Source organism: Ambystoma mexicanum, chromosome 9 (assembly GCF_040938575.1).
Source record: "Ambystoma mexicanum isolate Mex_15411 chromosome 9, UKY_AmexF1_1, whole genome shotgun sequence".
NCBI lineage: Eukaryota > Metazoa > Chordata > Amphibia > Caudata > Ambystomatidae > Ambystoma > Ambystoma mexicanum.
Window position 1 is genome coordinate 195079645 of NC_090931.1, and position 18358 is coordinate 195098002.

Here is an 18358-nt window from a genome sequence, read left to right on the forward strand (position 1 = left end):
CAAACAATCCCAGCACCACAGTCTGATGCACTATGTCTGCACTCCTGAGAGGCAGGGAGCTTCGCTAACAAACCATCCCAGCATCAGGCTCTGATGCAGTGTGTCTGCACTTCTCAAAGGCAGGGCATTTCACTAGCAAACCATCCCAGCACCAAGCTCTGATGCAGTGTGTCTACACTCCTCAGAGACAGGGAGCTTCACTATACCAGCATCAGGGTCTTATGCAGTGTGCCTGCACTCCTCAGAAGAAGTTACCTTCACTAACAAACCATCCATCCCAAGACCTATCCCAGCACCAGGCTCTGATGCACTCCTCAGAGACAGGTAGCTTCACTAACAAACCATCCCAGCACCAGGCTCTGATTCAGTGTGTCTGCACTCCTCAGAGGCAGGGAGCTTCACTAGTGTAGAGGAGCAGCTGAATGCCTCTGCAGGAAGTCCCGCCCCATCCTTCCTATATGGTGGGAGCCAGAAATCGTGACATGCACCGCACCAGTGATTGTGCCTATTCAACGGAGAGCCTTCGAGAAAAGGTATCCATTGAGAAAACCCTATATGATGTATCCCCGTAGAGATGACAATCTCTTAGAGGAGAACCCTGAAGGAATATGAAAAAGAGAGAAAGATAAGTGGTGACGTCACAAGAAGGCAGCATGACGCACTGAGAAGAATGGCTGAAGAAGAGGATATATAGACTTTATTGAATCTGATGACGAAATAAGGAATCGAGTGAACTTTCATATATACGGAATGAACAATGCACGTGTGAAGAGCACTGCAGAAAATTCAAGCTGTTTTATAACTGTACAGATGCAGCAATGCAAGTAGACTAAGTGATCTTAAAGGCTAGCTATACGTAGTGAATAGACTGCAGGCAGTGCCACCATTATATAGAATTCTCGACATCGGTGTCACATATTTAGTAAGCTCAGACCCATGGAGAAAGGAGGACCGGAGGACTGTGTCGCAGTAAGAAAGCAGCTGAAGATCGAGGAAAGGCCTGGAATAGCTGTCTGGCTTGGTGCCAAAGGATGGAGAGGCCAAGAACTGGTTATCTATCCTTGAAGATCAGTGAACATGAGAAGCTGAATCAGCCATTGTTAAGGTGCAAGAAAGAACACCACGAGTACCAAGTTTATAAATTCAAGACAAGTAAATGCTGCAAAACAGGCCAAAATACAGTCTCCTATCGCGTGAGTCAAGGATGGAAATAGGAGTTGGGCATACAGGCCAGAACTATAATTAGAGTGTGCCTATACTCCCTTCTATTCTCAGGAGCGAGGATACTTTGCAAGGACAAGTTCAAAGACTATCTGAATGGCAGACGGCATGAGAGATGTTGGGCTAATTGGGTGGGGAGACACGGTCAAGTTTATCCACTGACACCTGGGGTACCAACTTACGTGCTGCTAGTGAGCTGAATGTTCCAGAAGGGTACACGCGTGCCAATGAATTGTAGAGGGCCATATAATGAAGGGCCTTATAGTTTGAGAGCCAATGATATACTGTGTACTTAATAGCTGATGAAGATGACTTGCACTAGGGGTGGGCATAAGTTGTCCACCTGACTGTAGAGACCCAATCACAACCCGTCCCTAGATAGAAAGTATACTAAGGTGTTCCCCTTAAGCCAACCCCAACCCCCCATAGCTTTTTCTTAGTTTGCCACATATTATAACATCAAGTATGATGCATTTTTGCTATAAAAGTATAATTTTTTTATGAAATGCGTTGAGAGAATGCTGTGCGACGTCCGTTGATGTCCGTTGTAACTCCCTGTTTTAGAGAATTGAAAATAAAACCATTGGGAGAGACTTTTTGTTAACTTCCTGAGTCGGTCTTATTATTTGGTGTAAGAGTTATTCTGCATCCCATCCTGAGTATGACATGTTACTGATTTATGGATCCCTCCCCCCCACTCCCCGGGTTCACAAACAAACCATCCCAGCACCAGGCTCCGATTCAGTGGGTCTGCACACCTCATATGCAGGGAGCTTCACACAGAGTCTATCCCAGCACCAGGGTCTCATGCAGTGTGTCTGCACTCCTCAGAGGTTGGGAGCTTCACTAACTGAAAAACCATTCCAGCACCAGGCTCTGATGCAGTGTGTCTGCACTCCTCAGAGGCAGGGTGCCTCACTCACAGACTATCCCAGTACCAGGGTCACATGCAGTGTGTCTGCACTCCTCGGAGACAGGGAGTTTCTCTATCCCAGCACCAGGGTCTCATGCAGTGTGTCTGCACTCCTCAGAAGAGGTTAGCTTCGTTAACAAACCATCCATCCCAACACCTATCCCAGCACCAGGCTTTGATGCACTCTGTCTGCACTCCTTAGAGGCAGGCAGCTTCACTAACAAACCATCCCAGCACCAGGCTCCACTGCACTCTGTCTGCACTCCTCAGAGGCAGGGAGATTCACTAACAAACCATCCCACCACCAGGCTCTGCTGCACTCTGTCTACACTCCTCGGAGACAGGGAGCTTCACTAACAAACCACCCCAGCACCAAGCTCTGATGCACTCTGTCTACACTCCTCAGAGACAGGGAGCTTCACTAACAAACCACCCCAGCACCAAGCTCTGATGCACTCTGTCTGCACTGCTCAGAAACAGGGAGCTTCACTAACAAACCATCCCAGCATCAGGCTCTGATGCAGTGTGTCTGCACACCTCATATGCAGGGAGCTTCACTCACAGTCTATCCCAGCACTAGGTTCTCATGCAGTGTGGCTACACTCCTCAAAGACAGGGAGCTTCATTAACCAATCATCCATCCCAAAACCAGGCTCTGATGCAGTGTGTCTGCACTCCTCAGAGACAGGGCGCCTCACTCACAGACTATCCCAGCACCAGGCTCTGATGCAGTGTGTCTGCACTCCTCAGAGGCAGTGAGTTTCACTACCCTAACAAACCATCCCAGTACCAGGCTCTGATGCAGTGTGTCCACACTCCTCAGAGACAGGGCGCCTCACTCACAGACCATCCCAGCACCAGGGTCTCGTGCAGTGTATCAACACTCCTCAGAGGCAGGGAGCTTCACCAACAAACCATCCCAGCACCAGGCTCTGATGCACTCTGTCTGCACTCCTCAGAGGCAGTGAGCTTCACTACCCTAACAAACCATCCCAGCATCGTGCTCTGATGCAGTCAGAACTAGGCTCTGATGCAGTGTGTTTGCACTCCTCAGAGACACGGCGCTTCTCTAACAAACCATCCCAGCACCAGGCTCTGCTGCAATGTGTCTGCACTCCTGAAAAACATGGAGCTTCACTAACAAACCATCCCAGCACCAGGGTCTCATGCAGTGTGTCTGCACTCCTCAGAGACAGGGAGGTTCACTAACAAACCATCCCAGCGCCAGGTGCCGATGCAGTGTATCTGCTCTCTTCAGAGGTAGGGAGGTTCAGTAACAAACCATCCCAGTGCCAGGCTCTGATGCAGTGTGTCTGCACGCCTCAGAGGCGGGGAGGTTCACCAACAATCCATACCAGCACCAGGCTCTGATGCACTCTGTCTACCCTCCTCAGAGGAAGGGTTCTTCTCTAACAAACCATCCCAGCGCCAGGCTGTGATGCAGTGTGTCTACACTCCTCAGAGGCAGGGAGGTTCACTAACAACCCATCCCAGCACCAGGCTCTGATGCAGTGTGTCTACACTCCTTATATGCAGGGCGCTTCATTAGCAAACCATCCCAGCAGCTGTCTCTCATGCACTCTGTCTGCACTCCTCAGAGGCAGGGAGGTTCACTAAGAACCCATCCCAGCACCAGGCTCTCATGCAGTGTGTCTGCACACCTCAGAGATAGGGAAGTTCACTAACAGCCCATACCACCGCTAGGCTTTGATGCAGTGTCTACACTCCTCATACGCAGGTCGCTTCACTAACAAACCATCGCATCACCAGGCTCTGATGCAGTGTGTCTACACTCCTTATATGCAGTGCACTTCACTAGCAAACCATCCCAGCAGCAGGCTCTGATGCACTCTGCCTGCACTCCTCAGAGGCAGGGAGGTTCATTAACAATCCATTCCAGCGCCAGGCTCTGATGCAGTGTATCTACGCTCCTCAGACAGGTATGTTCACTATCAACCCATCCCAGCACCAGGCTCTGATGCAGTGTGTCTACACTCTTCATTGGCAGGGAGGTTCACTAAGAACCCATCCCAGCACAAGGCTCTGATTCAGTGTGTCTGTACTCCTCATATGGAGGTCACTTCAGTAACAAACCATGGCAGCAGCAGGCTCTGATGCACTCTGTCTGCACTCCTCAGAGGCAGTGAGCTTCACTACCCTAACAAACCATCCCAGCATCGTGCTCTGATGCAGTCAGAACTAGGCTCTGATGCAGTGTGTTTGCACTCCTCAGAGACACGGCGCTTCTCTAACAAACCATCCCAGCACCAGGCTCTGCTGCAATGTGTCTGCACTCCTGAAAAACATGGAGCTTCACTAACAAACCATCCCAGCACCAGGGTCTCATGCAGTGTGTCTGCACTCCTCAGAGACAGGGAGGTTCACTAACAAACCATCCCAGCGCCAGGTGCCGATGCAGTGTATCTGCTCTCTTCAAAGGTAGGGAGGTTCAGTAACAAACCATCCCAGTGCCAGGCTCTGATGCAGTGTGTCTGCACGCCTCAGAGGCGGGGAGGTTCACTAACAATCCATACCAGCACCAGGCTCTGATGCACTCTGTCTACACTCCTCAGAGGAAGGGTTCTTCTCTAACAAACCATCCCAGCGCCAGGCTGTGATGCAGTGTCTACACTCCTCATACGCAGGTCGATTCACTAACAAACCATCGCATCACCAGGCTCTGATGCAGTGTGTCTACACTCCTTATATGCAGTGCACTTCACTAGCAAACCATCCCAGCAGCAGGCTCTGATGCACTCTACCTGCACTCCTCAGAGGCAGGGAGGTTCATTAACAATCCATTCCAGCGCCAGGCTCTGATGCAGTGTGTCTACGCTCCTCAGACAGGGATGTTCACTATCAACCCATCCCAGCACCAGGCTCTGATGCAGTGTGTCTACACTCTTCATTGGCAGGGAGGTTCACTAAGAACCCATCCCAGCACAAGGCTCTGATTCAGTGTGTCTGTACTCCTCATATGGAGGTCACTTCAGTAACAAACCATGGCAGCAGCAGGCTCTGATGCACTCTGTCAGCACTCCTCAGAGGCAGGGAGCTTCACTAACAAACCACCCCAACACCAGGCTCTGATGCGGTGTGCCTGCACTCCTCAGAGGCAGGGAGGTTCAGTAACAAACCATCCCAACACCAGGCTCTGATGCGGTGTGCCTGGACTCCTCAGAGGCAGGGAGGTTCACTAACAAACCATCCCAGCACCAGGTTCTGATGCGGTGTGCCTGGACTCCTCAGAGGCAGGGAGGTTCAGTAACAAACCATCCCAGCACCAGGCTCTGATGCGGTGTGCCTGCACTCCTCAGAGGCAGGGAGGTTCACTAACAAACCATCCCAGCACCAGGCTCTGATGCGGTGTGCCTGCACTCCTCAGAGGCAGGGAGGTTCACTAACAAACCATCCCAACACCAGGCTCTGATGCGGTGTGCCTGCACTCCTCAGAGGCAGGAAGGTTCAGTAACAGGCTCTGATGCACTCTGTCAGCACTCCTCAGAGGCAGGGAGGTTCACTAACAAACCATCCCAACACCCGGCTCTGATGCGGTGTGCCTGCACTCCTCAGAGGCAGGGAGGTTCAGTAACAAACCATCCCAGCACCAGGCTCTGATTCAGTGTGTCTGTCTGCACACCCCAGCAGTAGGACGTTTCTTTTACTAACACACCCTTCCCAGCCAACTATCCCTGCGAAAGCTTGAAAGGTTCTCTTTAGTTTGCAGCAGTGGGTATGTCATCAAAGCAGTGTTGCAAGGGAAGGTGTGTGCACATAGTCACGCATTATGTAACTTCGTTTTCAAAAGTAACGTCGGCTGTTTTCAGTAAAGCGGTCTTTATCGGAGCACCTCCGTCTGCACACTTTTGCGGATCGGGTTTTTCGAGAATAGTTTGTGAACTCCAGCACTGAAAGCACCGTGTGATGGAATATAGCGTTCATGGCTGACATATCACGCATGCGCGTGTACAAATCAGCAACAGGTGTTTCATTAGTGTGCAATATTTTCACGGAACGGCATTTACACGTTCACTCAGACCGGAGCACGTGGATTTGACGCAAATCCGCGGTCCAACTAAACACCGATCTCCCTCATCGGAATCCGAACGCAGACCAAAGCAATGAGAACAATCCAGGATCGGCTGGGAGAGTGGAGAGGGCGGTATTTGCACAGCTACACTAGACCTGCATTAATAGTCCATCTGAAACAGATGCAAATACACGGGGGGATGCTGCCATACTGCAAAATGCTTAAGATGCTTTAGAGATGTTTGCTTGCAATAATATAAAACAGGGAAACCATGGAAACAGATGACAGCCCACAACTAGGAAGAGGGGTTACTCAGGAGCCAAATATACCAATAACAATGATGGAATTTCAAGCAGTGCCCTCAGCGAGAAAGACATAGCCCACCTCCACCTCTGTAAACTGTTTCCCCTGCCTGTGACCCTTAAGCCTCCCTCTCTATAGCCTTCCAAATATACCCTTGATATACCATCGTCCTAATAGTAACCTTACTGTTGCATCCTCTTCCTGTAGCGCTCAATTACTTCCCAGCTGTGCGCGCTATATACAAGCCAATCGTCATACAATCTAATAAAAGGCCAGATGTGTTAACCGATGCAGTCATGCGCAGTAGAGGCTGCCCACTTCACATGTTGTCACCGCTAGAGGGAGCTGTTGCCTTAGAAATGCAACCAAATATACCACATAACAGAGCAGGACCTTTCGGCACCACCAGTTCGGCGCGGGCCAATTTGGCGCAGACGTTTCACTGCAGGAGCCGGTTTGGCACGCCCTGTTCGGCGCAATCTTCATTAAGACTGTACTTTTAACATTGCAATGGTAATAAAATATAATAATAAACATACAATTAGGGCGGTCACGAACGCTGGCCTGCAGGGCTGCGTGACTGAACAGTTAACCGCAAGGCCATTGAGATCTTAGCGATTTTATATGCACCAGTTACTTATATTAAGCGTTAGGAGCATACCTTATTCTTAATGACCTACGTTATTTTAAGTAACTGGGGCAGTTGTAAATGCCAAAATCTGGCTAGCCTAGTGGTTAGCTCTGCAGTCTCGCAGCTCTACAGGACAGGGTTTGAAACTGCATACATATTTGATTTTATTCAGAAATGTGTACTGCTGCTCCGAAACATGCTGGCGCCAAAACATCCCTGCTCCGAAGTGGTCACGCCAAAATGGGGTGTACCACCAAATAATGTATTGACATTCTCAGAATCTCTCTCCTCACGTACTCTCTCACACTGGTGCACACATATTTAAATTCCCAAGCAGACAAACAATTTCAGACCAAAAAACAGTGGAGTCATTTTCCAGTCCACAGAATGCAAAAAGAGGTGTTGAAACTAGGCATAAACGTGCAATGCCTGGTTTTACGCCTCCTTTTGTGCTACAGGAGATTTTCATGGTGTTAGCATGGCTTCGTGGGGGCACAAAACAGACGTAACCATTTCCATCTCCCCTTCCGGATCCGCCTGTCAAAACTCAATGGCCCTCATTCCGAGGTTGGTGCTAGTCATGGCGCTATTAGGTCCATGGCTTACCGGTCCATTCCGAGCTTTGCGGAACCGGTAAGTCCCCATTTTAAAAGCCATTCCCCATTTCCATTTGAGCCCCCATAGGGCTCAATGGGAAGATACCCTTATTGACCCCGGTATACCTTTGCGGGTCCCGTCCTTAACGCCTGGTAAAAGCAGGCGTTAAGGGAAGGACCCCCAAAGGGACCTCGGACTGGGGCGCAAAGGGATTACCGGCACCGGTGTCATTACCGGTGCCCGGTATCCCTTTGCGCCCGGGTCGTAATGACCCCCAATGGTTTTCTGCCAGCATGTGATTTTTGTGCAGGCAGAAAGCCACTGGATTACTATCCAAGGAATCCATGTTAAATGGCTTCTTTACACTGCCAAGTTCAAAAATGCTTGCAAATGCGACTTTGGCAAGTTTACCATGCATGTTTTGCACTTCATAGCTCAAGCCACCAAAGAACATACATTCATATGTTAGAGGGAACCCCATGCTACTTAGGGCCTGATTCATGGAACTTTCAGCATGGTGCGAAGTGACTTTGTACTGCTAACAAACACCCTGATTCACAGAGCAGTGCAAAGTGTATTTTTGCAGTGCAACTTTGCACTGCAAACGTACTCTTTGCACCGTGATTTAGGCCCATTTAGTGCGTGAATCAGGCCCCTAGGCTTTTTTTTTAAATGACACTCCATGTGTTTTATTTGGTGGGTCTGTTGATCCAATAGAATTTTTGAGCATATGTTATATTTCACCGTTTAACGAAGTTGGTACTTGTCCTGGGAGGATAGCTCAGCGGCAACGTGCTCTCCTTGGAAATAAAACGACTCGAAGCAACACAGGTTGTGGAATTTGAAAACAAAATCAGGCTTCTGGGAGTTTCTACCACCTCCCTTTTCCCAGCAGATTTTTTTGCCACATTATTTGCCTAATTTGTTTAGTTGCAAAAAGTGGGAAGAGACTACCGGCCCCTTCTCATTCCCCTTCCAACAAATCCCCATATCATATTTCCTCATCGAAACCCCCCCCTTGCATCTTGCGGCAAAAATGTGATTAAAAAAGTGTTGGCAAAAATTCTGCAGTGGCATTTCTCTGCTAAATAGACTGGATCCCCGGGACTGATGGATCCTGCCAGTGGCACGAGCCAACGTTTAATACGTTCCAGTACTTGGGGAGTGGCCTTTCAAATCGATAAATTAGATCATTGAAATCTTTACCTCTTTTTCTATAGGGTTCGAAAACTTAATGAAGGAGCACAAGCATGCACCTGAGTATAGAAAAATACATTTCAGATTTCGGAAATGATGAGATAGGCACTGTTAGTGTTAGTGGCCTGCGGTCCTCATCGCAATGCATGCTGGAGCTACCAGTATTGTTAACATTAAAGAGTGCCACTTCAGTACCTGGGCATGGGTTTCAAAATCATGCCGCATAAAAGATGAAATGGCCTGGCACAACACCACCAGCACTTTCCACCATTGGGGGATCCAGCTTCCCAGTTAAGGCAGCTCAACTGCGGAACTCCCCGCCTCTTCACCTAAGAGAACACCAAACCTTCGCCAAATTTAGACAGAACATGATTGTTTGGCTGAAAGAAAACGACAAGTAAATCGCCATGACATAGTGGCCATCACTATGCAGATGCCGTCTTAAATATTCTTGCTATACCTTGTACCGGATCTTCATGCTCTTTCTCAGTGTATACTTTTCGGTATATTGACTCCTAGTACTTTGTAATTAGTCCTGCATGTAATTTGTGTTCTTATATGATCTTATGATGAGTGTCTTGTACCTATGTAACTAAGCTGAACGTATTCTTATGTCTTGCGCCCTGATACCTGAGGGTCTGGTGCGCACTATAAATAAATAAACAAACAAACCAGCAAACCACATTGAAAGGCATGCCTGTCTATTTCAGGTACAGACTCCAATGTTGATGTCCCCACTTACCGATCCCGCTTGGAAACACATTCTTGCAGAGGGAGCTGCTTCGTCTAAAGTGTGTGTGTTCGTGAAGGCTCGCGCTAGCCTACAAGCAATGCCAGAGCCAAAAACGCAAAATGCGAGTGTGGGCCGCTTTGTGGGTCAATGTGGTGCAGTTTATGACTTGCTTCACCGTGCGGTTAGTAGCTTTGAGCAGTGTTGCTGAAGAAATATTCTTTACAATGCACCATTCGTATCACATGTTAATAAAAAAAACTCCCCCTTGGGTACTACTGAAGCAGTCTGTCACAAAAGGAATGAAAGGTCGTTTGCAACTGTGGGCCACTTTTTTATTGGTGTCGTAGACAATTGTATGCCCCTGTCGGCCCCTGGTTCTGTGAAGAGACTTGTGCTGTGGGCATCAGATAGCCAACATGTCCTTAACACAAATTAAAATGCGTGTGGGGTATTTATTTGGTAGACAGTTGGACTGAAGTATGAAAGCTAACCACAGTGAAAAAAATTTAAAAAAGAAGTGAAATGAATATAACCTTCACTTTAAACAAAGTCAGTGACAATGGAGAATGGGGCCTTTTCATGAAGTGGGCTGTGTTTCTTTGAGTGCCCGTTCATGTGGGCTGTGTTTCTTTGAGTGCCCAGTGATATGGGCTGTGTTTCTTTGAATGCCCGGTGATGTGGGCTGTGTTTCTTTGAGTGCCCAGTGATATGGGCTGTGTTTCTTTGAGTGCCCGATGATGTGGGCTGTGTTTCTTTGAATGCCCGGTGATGTGGGCTGTGTTTCTTTGAGTGCCCGGTGATGTGGGCTGTGTTTCTTTGAATGCCCGGTGATGTGGGCTGTGTTTCTTTGAATGCCCGGTGATGTGGGCTGTGTTTCTTTGAATGCCCGGTGATGTGGGCTGTGTTTCTTTGAGTGCCCGGTGATGTGGGCTGTGTTTCTTTGAGTGCCCGGTGATGTGGGCTGTGTTTCTTTGAGTGCCCGATGATGTGGGCTGTGTTTCTTTGAATGCCCGGTGATGTGGGCTGTGTTTCTTTGAGTGCCCGTTCATGTGGGCTGTGTTTCTTTGAATGCCCGGTGATGTGGGCTGTGTTTCTTTGAGTGCCCGTTCATGTGGGCTGTGTTTCTTTGAGTGCCCAGTGATATGGGCTGTGTTTCTTTGAGTGCCCGATGATGTGGGCTGTGTTTCTTTGAATGCCCGGTGATGTGGGCTGTGTTTCTTTGAGTGCCCGGTGATGTGGGCTGTGTTTCTTTGAATGCCCGGTGATGTGGGCTGTGTTTCTTTGAATGCCCGGTGATGTGGGCTGTGTTTCTTTGAATGCCCGGTGATGTGGGCTGTGTTTCTTTGAGTGCCCGGTGATGTGGGCTGTGTTTCTTTGAGTGCCCGGTGATGTGGGCTGTGTTTCTTTGAGTGCCCGATGATGTGGGCTGTGTTTCTTTGAATGCCCGGTGATGTGGGCTGTGTTTCTTTGAGTGCCCGTTCATGTGGGCTGTGTTTGAGTGCCTAATGGTGTGGGTTGTGTTTCTTTGAGTGCCCGATGATGTGGGCTGTGTTTCTTTGAGTGCCCGTTCATGTGGGCTGTGTTTCTTTGAGTGCCCGGTGACGTGGGCTGTGTTTCTTTGAGTGCCCGGTGATGTGGGCTGTGTTTCTTTGAGTGCCCGGTGACGTGGGCTGTGTTTCTTTGAGTTCCTAATGATGTGGGCTGTGTTTCTTTGAGTGCCTGATGATGTGGGCTGTGTTTCTTTGAGTGCCCGTCTGCTTCTTATCCCTCTCACTAACCCACTCAACTTCTGCCTTTCCACCATGCAATACTCGCATCTGCTAAGAATAGACACTCAAACCTGGCAGATGCCCACCTGCAAGCACTTGCCTCCAGGGTACACACTAACACCATCAGAACTCTACCTGTCCTCCGCCAGCTTATTTAATGCAGACCCTGCGCGCCCATCGTCGCCCTGGTGGCCCATGACGCTGCCTTCTGGATACATCTGCCTCAAGTGCCTTCAACACGAAAACCCCCTAGACACACAAGCCTGCACTCGCAGCCTGGACACTGAAGAAGTTGCGGAGGATAGCTCAGGGGCAATGTGCTCGCCTTGGAAGCAAGACGGTGTGATCAATGCAGGTTTGATCCCCGGGTCCGTGCTTAAAAACCTCTGGGTAACAAACGCGTTATAAATAACCCGTTACAATACAACAGCAAGGGCATCTTGAATTCTGTCCCCACTATGCAGACTCTCCCGCCTCTCCTGCAGACCACACGGTGCTAAAAAACCAGTTCCATGTCATTTCATCGTGGGACGTTCTTTCGCAGGGTTTTTTTACCACAAAATTTTGAATGAAAAAACCCATCAAAATTTTAACATTTATTTTAGGGGGGTCCCCCCCCTCCAGCCCCATTCCCTTTCAGTTTTAATCTATTCCCAAACACCCACATACCATATATATATATATATATATATATATATATATATATATATATATATATATATATATATATATATATTTTCCTAACCCCCCAAAAAAATTAGATTTTTTTTTTGTTAAAAAATTTGCAGTAAAAACCCAGTGAAAAAACGTCCCGCGATGAAAGGACGTTGTACCAAAAAACCATGGAAATCGCAGGAGGCTGTGGCATTAAAATCCAGCCACATAACATTGCCACACTATATCGTTAGACAGGGTACGTTTTATGTATGGGATTCATGAAAGGCAAACCTAGGTGGCAAAAAAATGTTACTTATATAGCACTACGCACCCGCAGGTCTCAGAGCACTCAAATAACAGAAGACTTTTTACTGACCTGGGAAGGATGAAAGGCTGAGTTGATCCTGGCGGCATTCGAACCTGCCCCAGCAGGCTGCACACAGATATCAGGAGCTTAGCTCGCTGTGCTGTCTGACCTGCAAGCTGCTGTATACCACTGTACCAGGGGTGCACCCCGCAGAAGAGCTGGGAGAGCACTTTTAAAATGAACCTGTTCCTTAAAAAATCAGAATGCTCTGCAGAGAAATGTTTTTTTTTTTAAATTGAAGTTTTAGTGCTCATTTTGACATTTTTACTTTCTTCAGGTTACAATCCTTTTAATGTAAAAACATGCTTTTGCCTGTTCAATTTCTACCTCTTGGGTTTTATTTTGCACGGGGCATATTAACATTTAACCAGTTGAAATGGCCATTTTTTCCATCACTTCATAGGAAATGGGAAGATTTGTGTGAGTGCACAATTGCTGTGAAGTGAGCATAGAGCGGGCATCACAACAACGTGTGGGGAAACCCTGGAGCCCTTTTTAAAATATTCTACTTGGAAAATTAGCTCTTCTGGAGAAGAATCGAGGGAAATGTAAACAATAACTAGCAGAAGGCATGCCACCACTATGCCAGAGCAGGAATGCCTGGGGTGGTGGGCTAGGTACGCACTGGTGGGCCAGCGATGAGACTAGCACTGACTGGGAACGCCATGGGAAAGGCTGTGCTTGCTGAGTGTGTGCTGACACAGCACGCTCACCCCAGAGCGACTTTACATAAAAAGAGGCTACACCAATGAGAACATTTGGTTCTATGTAATTTTACCAACCACAATTACAGAGGTGTACATTTCATTGCGGGCAAAACACCAAAAAAAACTGTTTTTTCCCCCTTTTTTAATTTGGGGATGTCCCCCCTCCCCTCCCCCCAAGCCTCACGATTTTCTACCCTTATAACGCCACCCAAACCCCACCCGACCCATTTTAACCCCTTACCCCACTTCCCTTTATATATTTATTTAATCGTTGCAGTGTTTTTCCGTGTTATTGTCCGCTCTGTTATGTACCACTCTGTAATGTTTGCAATCAAATGACTGGATACCGAACCTTTCAGTGTACAAGGGTACTGGGAATGTGTGGACAGGTTCAGGGAATGCCACCACTATGCCAGAGCAGGAATGCCTGGGCTAGTGAGCCGGGTACGCACTGGTGGGCTAGTGATGACACTAGCGCTGACTGAACTGCACTTGCCGAGTGTCTGCTGACACAGCAATCTCACCCAGAACGACTTTACATGAAGGAGGCTGCGCCGATGAGAACCGTTCAATGTACAAGGGTGCCGGGAACGTGTGGACGGGTTGAGTCCGTTTCTCGGGAATAAAGTTACTAAGCACGTGTGGGCATGTGCAGAGATGCCACGTCCATTATGGTAAAGTAGCACCGCTTTCTGTTCCCCGGTAGATAGGACGCCTCCTCTTTCTTTTCCTCGCCCATTCTCTACTGTTTCTTTTACAAAACAATCAGCGTTTCAATGATTATTCGGCGAATATAAAAAGTCATTCACAGATGCGTTTTTATAATGGTGCAATCCCATTGGAAAACGTTCTGTGACTCAGGCCCGAGTGTTCGGTCTGCGCCACCAATACCTTATGCGAAAAACACAATAGTGTCGCTTTAAAACATGACCTATTCCACATGTACTCGTAACACATTTGACGACACGGCCCCATCCTACATATTTGCTTTCGTTAAGTGAAAGAATGAGACGGTGTTTAGCGGCTTGGCTTGTGTGCAGCCCTAAACACTGGCCATGACTCTTCTTAAATGGGTGAGTCTGCGGGGCGCTACCCGCATAAACACATCCTCAGCTGACTACAAGGTGCCTGAACCCCACGCAACCACTTCTCCCCCTTCTCCCCGCTTACCTTGCATTTTACGAACTAGACTGCTGGCAAGTTTTGACACTTTAGCAGCAGCGGCGTCAGGCGGTTCACTTCCCACCACTCTCTTCAGGGTCTCAATGGCGATGGGGCAGCGCGGTTCCCAGAAACCCAGGGGGCCAGGGCAGGCAGCGGCACTGCACTGATTGTGTCCTGCCACTGCAGAGCAATGAAGGGTGTGTGCCCTTCATCATGTTACACCAGGCCATGCGTGGAAGCTGCCCTGCGGCGAAACTGACTTCGCAGTTTCTGGCGAGCAGGTCAATGTAACTGGGGTATACTAGAGATGAAAGTGGAGGAGAACCCGGTCCTCTGCTTTAGTTCACAGAGTACCATTATCTCACACAGTAGTGTTCCCAGGACTTTAAGTGGGCAGGGGCTAACCAGGGCTGAGTCCTGTCAGTCTAAAAAGGGCTCTGTCAGACTCCTCTACATCCCTGACTACTGGTGTGATATGATAGGTTATTTATAACGCACTTACTACCCAGAGGTTTCTAAGCGCAGACCGGGATCAAACCTGGGTTGCTTCATGTCGTCTTGCTTCCAAGGTGAGCATGTTGCCCCTGAGCTATCCTCTCGAGACTAAAAAAAGTCATCTATCACCATTGTGTGGCTAGGGGGCGTGATGTCGTTTGTGTTCCCCCACCTCCAACGACTTCACCGTGCTGTCATGGATTACAGGGGCTTGGCTGGCGCTCTGTGTTCTCTGGCCCTAGCATCTGCAGGCAGCATCAGACAAAGCAGAGAGTCCTCAATGACGTACCGGGTGACCATTAACAGGTGGGGAGCGACGTTTCCCCCTGCTGTCACATGCTGTTAAGCCCAGTGGTCAATGTGGAGGGAAAGAAGAAGTGGAACTATGTTCCCTACTGGCCTGCCCCAGCTCCACACAAACCCCATGATCATGTCCCCTCCCACGCACAATACAAACCCCCAAACACATGTGCCAACTGTTTAAGGGAACGTGCAATGCAGTGTGCACTGAAGTGCACGTTTCAACTTCTACGTCCAATTTTATTTGAAAACGAAACCATTCCGGAACGGTTTCTTTTTAAATTAAGTATAGGAACAGAAAAACTTAATTTAGAGGCGCACCGCCCCTAACCGCTTCCGCTCACTTCGACCACTGGTTAAGCCCCATCACACCACTAAGGACTCTGTTTTGTCTGTTTCAGGCTGCAGTTAGTCTGGTTTTCAAATGAAGACCTTGGGCCTCATTACGAGGATGGCGGTAGGCAGCACGGCTGCCACTGGTATTTCATTTTTTCCGGCGTCCAGAAATGGGCAATTACTGGGTCATTTAGGCCTTGCCGGACCTGGTATTTGCCCATTCCTGGGTGCCGGGAAAATTCTTCCCCATTCCCATTTCAGCCCCAAAGGGCTCAATGGGAATGGGGAAGTCGGATGCACCTGCACCGCTATAAACGGTGCATCCGACATACTGTGCTTGCGGGTACAGCTCTGCCCACCAGGTCAGGCACCCGCGAGCACAACTCGTAGTTTTCCGGTCTGGGAACTACGGTACCGGCAAGCTTATAATGAGGCCCATTTTTTTACTTGATAAGTTAATTTAGTCTCTTTTTTTAAAACAATGTTGGAACACTGTGTTATGTGAACAGTGGCGTTTTTTTTGTTGCTCAAAAACACAGGTTCTTCAGAGTTAATATCTTTATGTATACAATTATGTATAAAAGGTATTGACTCTGAAGAAGCAGTGTTGTTTTTTACTTTTAAAAAAATGACACTGTTCATCTTGAGAACACAGTATTTCAACTCCCTTAAAAAAGCAGGACACAGTACAATGAAATACGTTACAGAGCAAAACAATTTTCTGGCATTGAAAACCACATGTTGATTTCTGCGTATTTGGAGTTTTGTGGGAAACCATACCCACCCCTTTTTAGGCCGCACCCACAACTTTGGCTATGCCCCATGCTACAGCCCCCAGTCAGTTTCTCATTCCACTTAAAGCACTGAGTGTTCCTGAGAAACATCACGTGGAGAATGAAATGTTGACATCAAAGGTGCAACACGGGTTCGAATCCCAATCCCGTGCTTAGAAACCACTCGTTGGTATTAATCGCGTTATAAATAAACAATTGCAATTACAAAAGTGGCACTGACAACTTGTTGACTAGGCGGGGGGGGGGGGCAACCACAAAATAACAGCCTATTTTGCGGAAAACCCCAGTCCACAGTGTGGTGGTCCAAGGGCGATGTATGCATTGGTCCACAGCCAGCGCAGTGAATTCTGGCACTCTAGCAAAGTGACATTTTGCCTCTGCTCCCTTTCTGGCACACATGTCCTGTCCTCTAGTGAACCCTCAGCCTTTCATTTTGCAACCTTCTGCTCACACGCCCCAGCATAAGTGTACAAAAAATACATCTCCGACAAAACCTAAATTTCAAGGACCCTGTGGATCCTAAAACATCCTTATTATGTTGGGATGTTGACTGTGGCTACGTGAATATGCAATATGCATGCATGTATGGACCTGTGACAGCCTTCACTTGTGTTTCACATATATACCACTTGAGCTTACTGTGGGTTTCCTGTATTTATCGTTGTTAACCAATGTATTGCGTGACTTTTCCCTTTTCCCAAATGTATTTTTCATCTTGCACTTTATGGGACTGTTTATTTCCTTTTCCTTGCCTATAAATCTACACGGACCCACCCCTGTCTACCGTTTCTGTGCTTGTGTTTATGTTGCCAGCACCTGCATGTTACCCTGTATTTTATTTCTGTTTATGACAAGCCTCACTTCAGTTTTTGCGCTTGTGGTTTATATCTTCCAAGTGCTTGCACGTTCTCCTGTGGTTGTATTTTGTCCATGACAGAAGCCTGGTCTGAACCACCTTGCATTTTTGTTACTTCATGCCGGAATCTGTATTTGGTTACTACATTGACGCTTTACTGTACTTGGTTATTGCCTGCTCACTGCGTTTTGTACCTTTACTTTATGATTTCTGTAAGTTGTTTGGCTCCTGGCACGCTGGACACTGCTCGCCTTTCACCTTGTGTTTCTACACTGAATGGATAGCAGTCATTGTGGCTTTGGGGTGTGTGTAGCCCTGCCTTGCTATTTGGACCCCTGTTGAGTTCTTTTTTTTTCTTCATTTTTTTTCTTTTTTTCTTGTGTCTATCAAGTGTTCTTGATTTAACAAGGTTTCCATTGTTTTCTGTGTTCTATGTTCTGTTGTTTTGTTTCCCTGTTGTTAGGTTTCCCGTTGTTCGGTCAAGGTTGCGTTGTCAGAGTTTGGCTTGCTGCATTTCGTTAAAGCGGCTTGCAGGATCTTCACTGCAGCAATTGACCAAGACGTTTTTTTGTCCGCTCATCAATCGTTGCCACCATACATCTTCTTCACTCATGATGTAAATCGCTGAGATTGGGCAAAGGTATATTTGTCGGATCTGTGAGATGGCCGGGCAAACCAGTAGCAAGTGTCGCACTGTCTCCGTTTGGTCGATTTATTTACACAGCCGACATGTTTTAGTGCTTGATTGGCCTCGTACATAGAGAATTTCATTTGTGAGCAGCAGATTCAGGCGAGCTCTTATGAAGGTGTGTCTCATCGACTTGTTCGGAAATCTCTGCAGCAGCTGAATATTTTCGTTTAGTTTCATTGAGAATGGTGGCCGGTGGAGCAGGAGTTTGTTGGCGTTAGCTTTTTCCTGGGTAGTGATCCAGTCAATTTCAGCCAGTTTCTTTTTTATTTTTAGGGGATTCAGGGTAAGATCCTCTTCCGTGCATGCAATTTGCTCAAGCTGAGTTCTTTTCTGTGTTGCCAAGTTAGTTATCATTTTGCACCTTCCTTCTTTGATTTCCGTGTCTATCAGCTTGTACAGAGGAAGGGCATCTGGGAGCATTGTTTTCCTGAATAATGATATGCTTCAAAATTCCACCGTCGCTTTTATAGAGGTGAGACCTAGTTCTCTTCTGATAGCGACTGTCTGAGTTGATTTTGGCAGATTCAATACTGATTTCCAGATGAAACCCTCCATTTTTTGCCAGATGTCGTTCGGGATTGTTGGCATGGCGTCTGC

At 47.8% G+C, this 18358-nt stretch overlaps 1 protein-coding gene across 1 annotated transcript in view; it reads right to left on the minus strand.

Annotated features, from left to right (window-relative positions):
• Window positions 1-18115, minus strand: part of LOC138487293 (uncharacterized) — a 56211-nt gene extending 38096 nt beyond the window's left edge. The window contains exons 1-2 of the mRNA XM_069613905.1: window positions 17791-18115; window positions 14296-14469 (exon numbers count right to left, since the gene is read on the minus strand). Of these exons, the coding sequence (XP_069470006.1) occupies window positions 14296-14469; window positions 17791-18115 (499 nt within the window). The remainder of the gene's footprint in view (window positions 1-14295; window positions 14470-17790) is intronic.
• Between the last annotated feature and the right edge of the window lie 243 nt (window positions 18116-18358).